General features: G+C 41.9%; 1 protein-coding gene across 2 annotated transcripts; it reads left to right on the forward strand.

Moving 5' to 3' along the window:
- The first annotated feature begins 5,449 nt into the window (after positions 1-5,449).
- Positions 5,450-8,968, forward strand: LOC108676271. 2 transcript variants are annotated; one of them, XM_018164347.2, is made up of 6 exons: positions 5,450-5,613; positions 6,884-6,996; positions 7,328-7,425; positions 8,036-8,164; positions 8,403-8,491; positions 8,596-8,968. In XM_018164347.2, the coding sequence occupies exons 1-5, from the start codon at positions 5,558-5,560 to the stop codon at positions 8,442-8,444; spliced, it is 438 nt and encodes a 145-aa protein (XP_018019836.1). In that variant the 5' UTR covers positions 5,450-5,557; the 3' UTR covers positions 8,445-8,491; positions 8,596-8,968. The 2 variants fall into 2 exon arrangements, with proteins under 2 accessions (XP_018019836.1, XP_018019828.1); XM_018164339.2 differs by having other exon boundaries at positions 8,403-8,968.
- Positions 8,969-9,577: the final 609 nt, after the last annotated feature.

A 9,577-nucleotide genomic window follows, 5' to 3' on the forward strand; every position in this document is an offset into this window, starting at 1 on the left:
CAGCGGTTGGAGCAGCAGCAGCAGCAGCAGGAGCAGCGATTGGAGCAGCAGCAGCAGGTGCAGCCGATGGAGCAGCAGTTGTGTCCTCTGCAGCAAATACAGATTCATCCCCAGGGTCACATAGTTCCTCGTTGTCCTGCCTCATAAAGTCAAAGCCACTTCAACACGTGAAGAACTGAGCTTTATTTATTCTGTTCAACAAATCTGCAGCTTTATAGTTCCATGTACGCTGTTTTTTGACAGCATTTCAAGTACGGTTTAAACTGAATACTTAGAAATATACAAGAACTATTCAGGTTACGATAGAGAGTTTAAAAATTAAATCGCAATGAGTCGTTAATTAGCGAATAATTCTATAAGAGCAACAAACTATGAGTTCAATGCTGCTGCATGTAATGAAAAATATACAGTTAAACCCTACTTACAATCGATAATGAGGAAAGCGCTTTATCAATTGCCAATTAAGGTGATATTCTTGGTAATACTGAATAAAAAATGGCCTGGCCAAAAACGTTTTCTCACGAATTTTTGGTGAATCTAATCTTCAGCTGAGAGTCTACCGACAAATGTACAATTTGAATAACGTTCAATGAGGTTTAACGTCACACATGGGAAGAATTACGAGTTTTTAGCTCCGTTGAACCCACCAATCACAGACGAGAAATTAGTTACTTAGACTACTCAAGAGGCTACGTACGTATAGGTAATTATATACTTTATAAGAGAGTTTTGATTGTACGACTCTTGGCCAACAAAGTGCATATCAGGGGCCGTGTTATCTAGAATTGCTTAACCTCACATAGCGGCATAAGATAAATAATGAATACTAGTTATAGGTATCATTAAGCACCAATTAATTATACTCATATTACCCATAGCTGGTACCGGTGGAATATAATCTCTCGTGGCTGCCAGCATACCGAGAAAACTTAACAATAGTGGAGAGTATGAGGCCGGGTTCACACCCCACTGCCGGGCACGTCCCAGGTAGTATGGTGCCAATCACTCTCCAGTGACTGCATTTCTAATGCTTTATATTTCTGCATGCTTTAATGCATTTATATGGAAGCATTCACACCAGCCGTGCAAGGCACCGCTAACGAACGAGACTCTCCTCTGCTAAATAGTCAGCTGGATCTTGAATTGCTGAGTTGCCACGTTCGCGGTCTTTTAGCTTCCTGCAGGCGTGCTCTGGGGTCCCCGTTTGGGTGTGGGGCGCTTGGTTCTCGCTGCCATGTCGACGGAGTTCATCAGCATCCAGCGATAATTCAGATTTAAACAGCCTCGCGAAACAGCAGTTCATAAATGCAGTTAACCTCTTCAAAGGCTAGCAATTTCTTCACGTCAGCGGACGACGACAACTTTTACGGCTACTTAGAAAAAATTCTTTTTTCTTTCCTGATTTCATTCTGTAGCTGTGAAAAGAAGTGCGTATAATCGTATGCACCGTTCGTATGTAAGAGAGAAGTGACTGCTTTAGTTTGTGCGTGAAGTAGTTTTAATTTGTAAAAAATTAACATTTCCCCACAATTATGAGAAAAAAATTATTCATATAAATTATTGTTTACATTAAATTGGACAACAATAAGTGATGTGGCTCATGACGGTACTCTCAAAACGAGTAATAGGCGAGGGGAAAGCCAAAGATACCGTATCAATAGTTATTTATCTTTTGCTTCTTTTTGGACCTGTTTCAATTATTTGCCTCTCCTGAACAACTGGAATTCCCTCTTTACGCCTTCTTAAAAAGTTTTATTTTTTTTTTCGTTTACGGGCAGCAACGTCGAGCAACACGTCATTCGATTCTTATAAAGGGAATAACTAGCGGCTCCGGAAGCTCTTTTCTGATTTATTGATTGTTTGGACTTTATATTATGGTTAAAATTTGGGGAAAGAGGGAAAATGAAAAAAAATCCTTTAGTAAATTAGAAGCGAAATTAGAAAAGTGGGTTTCTAGAGTCGCTAGATATTTGCATTACTATTGGTGCAAATTTGATATTTGATGGACACGTCTTTCGATGTTGTAGCTCATGAATGAAAAGATGAGAAGTATTAAAAAAGTCCTAATTTGTTCCGCTTTATTAACATTGTACGTTTTCTATTATTTTTCAAAATATTCGAACGAAATGCGCTTCTATTTGTGTTTTGCATATGCGCCTGAAGTTTCAGAAAGATCTTTCAGTTATAGATCTTTCTTCAGAAAGATCTTTTTCGATGGGTGGGCTCTTCTCATAAACTTCGAATTCAAGTTCGATCTATTCGTTCCTTATTCTTTACGACACATAACTCACGACAAATGGCTCACGATACATGTCTTACGACACATGCCTAACGGCAAATGACTAAAGATATATGGCTTATAGCACGTGACTTACTACAAATGTCTTGCAAAGAACTGAACACCAAATGCAAGTGACTTCTCGGTCTCAATAAAGTTGATCTCGCTGGCGTTTTAAAAATGTGCAGGAGGACATACCACGTATCCAGGCCACGAGAGCATGGTAGCCTCGTCTGAACCAATGCATCAAGCATGCCATTGACATTCTTCGCATGGGCAATAGCATAGACATCAGCAACCGCATAAGAAATGACAGGTCAGGTAACTCTCCAAACTACATCACACGTGCATGCCTCGCAAGGAAGCTATACAGCCACGAGCACAGGCAACTTGTCTCTCCTACGAGGTACGCAGCAGGTAAACGGACGCACACATGGCGCACAACATGGCTTACGACACATGACGCACAACATGGCTTACAACACATGGCGCACAACATGGCTTACAATACATGACGCACAACATGGCTTACAACACATGACTCAAGTTGTCCTTCAGCAGAAGCTGCGCAGCACTTGAATAAACTAAATGACAAATTGACATAAGCGACCAAAGAATCATTAATCAGTTCATCTAATGAATAAGCGAGCTTCAGGCCTGATAAGTCGAGCACCAACGACCGCCTGCGAACATCTGTGTCAACGAAGCTGTTCGTCTTGTTGAGCGATGCACGTGTCGTCGCGACAGACGCGCACGCCAGCACCAGCTACCCAGCTTGAATATGCGCGGTGCTCACCCATTGATGATCCATGAAGTTTTTCGGCGCTGATACTTGGCCATGCACGTTCTGGGTGTTGGGAAATGCAGACAACGTAAACTCGTGTCGGGAACATTCGGAATGTTGGAAGTTAAGACATCTTAAATACAATGCACGGCGTTACGTTCGGAATGCTGAGAACTATAGACATCTTGGTATCATTGGTATTTGTTTCGGACCTATAGGAGTCCCAGGCCACGATGGGTCGCCGTCTCTGACTATCACGCATCCGCCTTCATTTGGGCCAGCTGATGCACTATGCAGTTGCTTGCTTCTCGCCGCTGGAAGTGGTGCAGGAGAGGTCGATCAGGGATTGTGCCCAGGAACACGCCCAATCGTCTCTTGAAGGTCTCCAGGGTAAACTCCCCCTCTCTTAGATCTGAGGAATAGGGTGTTTTTCTAATGGTGGTTGGAGGTTTTGGATTCTACAGCAGCCGTCCCTCTTCCAGAATTAATTATTTGAATACGTATTTTGGAGGTTGGAGTATAGACTGTGAAGATTCAGCGATTCATTGAGGGTTGGGAATGATGGCGAAGATCAACACCTGTACGACATTAAGACATGTAGTAGTAAAACATTGACATGACGAATAGCATAAAACAATATCAAAATAATATTGAGAGTAAACTACATTATACGAATCGAATTCTAGAGAAGAACTCGGTGGCTTCCTCCTTAGCAACCTAACGACGCTGTCCAGAAAATGACGCTTAGGCGTGACTGGCTAATGGTTACCGGGTCGCCTGCCGAAGACCACAACTGCCCTGGATGTAATGGACCATCATGATTCCTGCCTTCCGGAACGTAGCCTTCAACACTTCAAGCCGTTCGTTTCTGGGCCGTGGGTCGAACCAGCCCTCGGTCGAACGGCCACTTGTCAAAGGACGATACATTTTGGAACAGAACTCTGCTATCTGAAACCTAACCTCAGATGAGGTGAACGTAAAATTACGTAATTTAACGATACCGGGAAGTCAGATTCGATCCGCGGCCTGGTGGTGCACGGCAGGTGGTGGTCAAGGCCGGAGGAAGACAAAGCCGAGTAGTGCACGGCTGATTGGTGGATATCCGGAGAGATCCAAGGCATTCGATTTTGCTTTAACTTCACTTTTTGGGTGATGATGAATGTTGTCATTCTATGGATTGTTGTTTCGATTCAGGTGTGACGTAGGCCACCCATGTTTCGTCACCAGTAACAATTTGTTCTAAAAATTTTCACCTTCATTGTGGTACCGCTCAAGGAAAGTCAACGCACTGCCTAAACGTTGGGTTTTGTTAAAATCCATAAACATTTTTGGAATCCAACGTGAACACAATTTCCGGTAATTCAAGTTCTCGGTCACAGTGCGATACAAAACACTACGAGAATATTGAGGAAATTAGTCGGACAATGATGAAATTGTAAAGCGTCGGTTTTTTCTCACCTTTTTGTCCACTTTCTGCACAAACTATTCATTAACGACCGAAGGACGCCCACTCTGTTCTTCATCATGCACATTTGTGCGGCCATCTTTAAATGCTCTCACCCATTTCCTTACATTCCATCACTCATAATGTTTTGTCCGTTAACTTCAACGATCTCACGCTGAATATCGATCGGTTTTACGCCTTTAGCACTAAGAAATCGTATAACAGCCCGCACATCACAGACAGCGGGACTCACGAATGTCGGAGGCATCTTAAACACTCAGTAAACTACGTATACAATGAAGAATCAGACCGTAATGGCCCCAGTGCGTAGACAAGAAATGTAGATAACCAGCGCGCATGCGCGGAACGCCAATCGCGCTGCGGCGGCGGAATCGCAAAATGGTATTTACTTAAAAAAACAGGCCTCGTATTTAAAGACGACATCTATTTCTTCAACAATAGAGAACTTAGGTGAAAATCTTGAACATCCCTTTTTATTCTGTTGACAGGATAACACGTGTATTGGCGAAATAGGAACTCAAGGTCTCGCAGAACTTAGTACGTTACGGCCTCGGGAGAAATATTTTACAAAGTACGATGATTCAGAAAAACGGACATTTAGCATATTCGGCCTAAGAATGTTCATGGAATCTCCTGTGACTATGCGACGCTCGAACCATTGGCGGGATAATCAAGGAAAAATTTCATGTTTCGCCGACCTTGGTTATCACGATTTTACTGCAAATGACGTAGAGTAATAGGGTGAAACTTTCATAATGAAAAAAATCATGAGACATCCAGCCGTCATGAACTAGAAGGATGAAAATCATTAATAACACAAGTGCGTGGGCGGCTGCTTGCATTTGCTTCTTACTACATCTGAACCAACAAATCTAAGGCCTATAAAATCAGAGCCACACGCCAACAACGTGACAGAGCAGCAACAGCCTTTGAACAGCCGTAGACCCAATCGTTCCGCAGCAGCCGCAGCACCAAGAGGCCTTGAACAGTCCGCAGACCCTGTTGTCCAGACCCTGATCACAGCCCCAAGATGTCGCGAGGTCTCGTGCTTTTCATCGTCGCCGCGGCAGCAGCGTCGGCGCAGGCGTAAGTAGCACGTCTTCAGAGGCCTTGAGTGATTTGCTGTAACACTAACCAAGCGGAAATATTTTCAAGTTTTTGTTTGAGAGGACATTTCGTATTAAATGCTACTGATATTTATTTTCAGGTATCTTATAATTACTAGGCAGTAACTTCTCATATCTAAGACGCTTTGCTTCATACCGTGGTAGCATCGATACCCGAGTTTGAGAATGAAACACGATACAAAATATTCTGTAGAAGGCGACATGACAATATGAATAATAAATTATGTGACAATTCATTATTAGAAATGTTATAATAATAAAATCCGAATGATTTACGGCATTCAATACTTGCCTGACAATAATCGGATAAAAAAGTAATTGTAGAAGCGATGTCATTGTTTGTTAGGCCATTAGACGAGCTTTCGCCGATTTTAACGTTGCAGAACATTCACAGCTTGCTGCGGGTCTCAAACATGCAATTCACTGCTTCAGTTTTGGTATTCTGAACTGTAATCACTTAGTAACCCTACGCGGACCATATGTTTGCTATTCATGATAGATTGGAGGTGAATGACAACAAATTTTGTTTGCTGTTGGCATGAGTTGCATTTAAGGGGATCTTATTCAGTTGAATAACATAATTCGTGAACCGCTGTAAGATTTGGTCCTCGCTGAGAACAAGTAAAATCATGAGCTGGAGGCCCGACGACCTATCATTGTATTCCTAATAATATTTTATCATTGCATTCCAATTCAGCTTTTTTCATTGTGTGGAGCGAGAAGGAGACTTAACACCTGCATGCTTCCGATTGCGGAGAGAAGTGTTAATTAGTACATTTTAATGTGTGTGAGATTTGTGAGATTTTCTAGGTTGCGAAAAGACGTGTTCGTTAGACTTATTGGAACAGCGAGATTTGCAGGTTGCGGAGGAAAAGTGTTCGTACATCTTAATGCGGCAGTGAGATTTGCAAACCGCGGTCTGCAGAAAAACTTTTCGGAAACGGTGATTTCAGCCAAGGTTAATTGTGCTCCTCTCCAGACAGAAATTGAGGAGATTTCTTCGCCGAGCGACTTTTTCTTGATCAAATCAGTTTCTAAGCAAAAACTTAATTTGATTATTGATGTTGCCCAACTCCCCCGTTAACTTGAAAGGATTTACTTGGGGAAAATGTAGTTTCTCGGTAACACATCACATTTCTAACTTCAAGCAGAAAACGTAACTGTAGAGATAATACACTATGATTGATTATGTAAGTGGCGTACCTATTTAATTTGTGGGTCAATTCCAGCGCCTATTCGGCTTGCTATTTGGCGTTGTCTGATGCCAGAAATGCTGTGGAAAAAACGGCGTCGCCTGCTTGCTCGCCACAGTACACTGCGGATATTGAGAAATTTATGGCAAGTAAGTGTTAAAATAATTATTAAGATATTAAGAACTATTTTACTCCCACTTATAGCCATCATTATTGTAACAATTTCTCATCAAGCACTAAAATACTCAGATTATATGTGTAGATACCCTATTGTGTACGCATCTAACATGCATTTTGCGCATTTACAAGTGCAGGACAATAACTTTTCTTTCATGAATGCGTATTGATGTTTCAATGATTCTGGTTGAGTTACCGAAAGTTAACTAACCAATGGAATCCCTGCATTGTTTCACTCCTACACGTTGTTTCGCAATTAGATGGCACCAACACACCATAAACGACTGCTTCGTTCCTCCTCAGACCCGAACTGCTCCTACTTCGCTAAACTGTATGATGCGGCTACATGCGATCCAATTGTTGCCAGGTTCTCGAAGTGCATGGTGAAAGCAGCCAAACTTGTGAGTAAAGCTCAATACTGAGCATCGAGTGCTGGACTTGTGCGTATGACTGTACATTGAGCATCGAGTGCAGGACTAGTGTGTGTGTGACTACATTGAGGATCGAGTGCGGAACTTCTGTGTATGACTGTACAATGGACATTGAATATCGAGTGCAGAACTTGTAGATGTGACTGTACATTGAGCGCCGAGTTCATGACTGTACATTCCAGCTCAAAAATTCTGGTCTCGCACTCGCAACACACACGCACAGCAGTATTTATGTCTGGTGTGTAAGGCCGATTTTTCGGGGTTAATGTCACTCACAAACTATTGGGCGTGACCCACTGGTGGGGCACACAGACCTGGCAAGTGGGTCGAGACAGCGGGTAGACATTTTCCAATTCGGTATTGCTTCCATGTTCTAAAATTCTCCTTTATATCTCATCCTCAACGATGCTCTAACATTTCCACGCAACAGCTCGCACGAACGTTTGAGATTAGACCAGCTTGAGATACCCTTTCCGATCTTATTTATTGTTAAAGAAATTTTTGCACCGAGCAAAAAATTCGTATAAATCCAAACTGCAGTTACCATATATCCTCCATATCTCCACCTTCCGTTCACCAGCTGCAAGGAGGCAATACGTTCAACGACGCGGCCTTCAAAGCAACCACATTGCTGAACAAATGCAGCGCTGACGCCAAGTTCATAGCCGCCTACCCTACGTGCAAGAACTCCACCATGAAATATATGAACGTAAGTAAAAGCATGTGCTTATCTATTGATTTAGAAACAAATGCTACACTTTCCATATGTAATGCTCATATTTTAAATTAGCAAAGAAAAGTTACCAACGGTTGAGTATAGTTCGTACAATGAAAGACAAAAACGTCTTTCATAGAAATTTAACAATGACATACCACTGCAGCAAACAGAAGAGATCACAGAATTTCCGTAAATGTTCATCGCTGATGCCTCATGTTTCATGTTCCAGTTAAACCGACTATTCCAATGTCTCATGAAAGCTGTATATTGACGGGTGATGTCACGGAAGAACATGGACGGGTGATGTCACGGAAGAACATGGACGGGTGATGTCGCGGAAGAACATGGACGGGTGATGTCACGGGAGAATATGGACGGGTGATGTCGCGGAAGAACATGGACGGGTGATGTCACGGGAGAACATTGAAATGAGCCAGAAGAAGACGAACTGAGCATCAGAAGACTTTTCTTATTCCTTAACCAATTCCTTTCCGCTTAGATGGATTGCTGACGAGAATATTGGTATTGTTGCTATTTCGAATTCGGGACGTCTTCGATTATTTTTGTAGCTGCGTGTTTCGATCTTTGGTTTTCGGATTTTTTAAAATCGAGTTTCACTCTCACTTCTCCATAAAATAGATATTCGGGATAAGGAAGCTGGATGCATTTACTATACCCACACTAATGAGCATTTATCCGTTTGCATAAATTATTCATGAGTTGTACTGTCACGCGCAGTTTCTGGGATATGATCTACATATATTATCTATCAACACAATAAATGATTTGAATGCTCATATATTTTACTGTCCTGTTCATTGTTCAAAAAACGTGTAATGTTTCCGTGGAAAACGTTTATAGGGGCTGATATTGACAGGTACGTCATTGTACGTTCTTCTCACAGTGCAGAAGCCAGCTATCACAGGCTTTCAAATAGAACAGAAAATATTCTATTATGTCAATAAGGCCAATATTCGATATTTAAATGGCAGCAGCGCAATATTTGAACCCAGTCGCATCACTCCAGCCTGACCTTCAACGCAAGACCAAAGCAGAAAAACGCAAGACCAAAGCAGAAAAACGCAAGACCAAAGCAGAAAAACGCGATGCCCTGCTGTATGAGGGTAAACGCATTGGCAGCGTAACAGAAGAATGCTGATGATACTGAGAAGTTATACTAAGAATGGAAGAGAAATCGCTAAACTCTTATAAACTATCAGAAATTTGTAGCAAAAGAAATGCACAGAAATCCACCATATTTTAATACATTAATGTTTTTCAGTCATGCTATATAGTCAGCTCGACAATCGTTGATTGCAAGTACAGTTAACCAGTGTCCAACTTCCACACTGCAGACTTTAAAACCAAAATCGGCAAATAAGAGACAATAAACTTCGAATAATA

Source organism: Hyalella azteca, unplaced genomic scaffold, assembly GCF_000764305.2.
Source record: "Hyalella azteca isolate HAZT.00-mixed unplaced genomic scaffold, Hazt_2.0.2 contig15667, whole genome shotgun sequence".
Classification (NCBI taxonomy): domain Eukaryota; kingdom Metazoa; phylum Arthropoda; class Malacostraca; order Amphipoda; family Hyalellidae; genus Hyalella; species Hyalella azteca.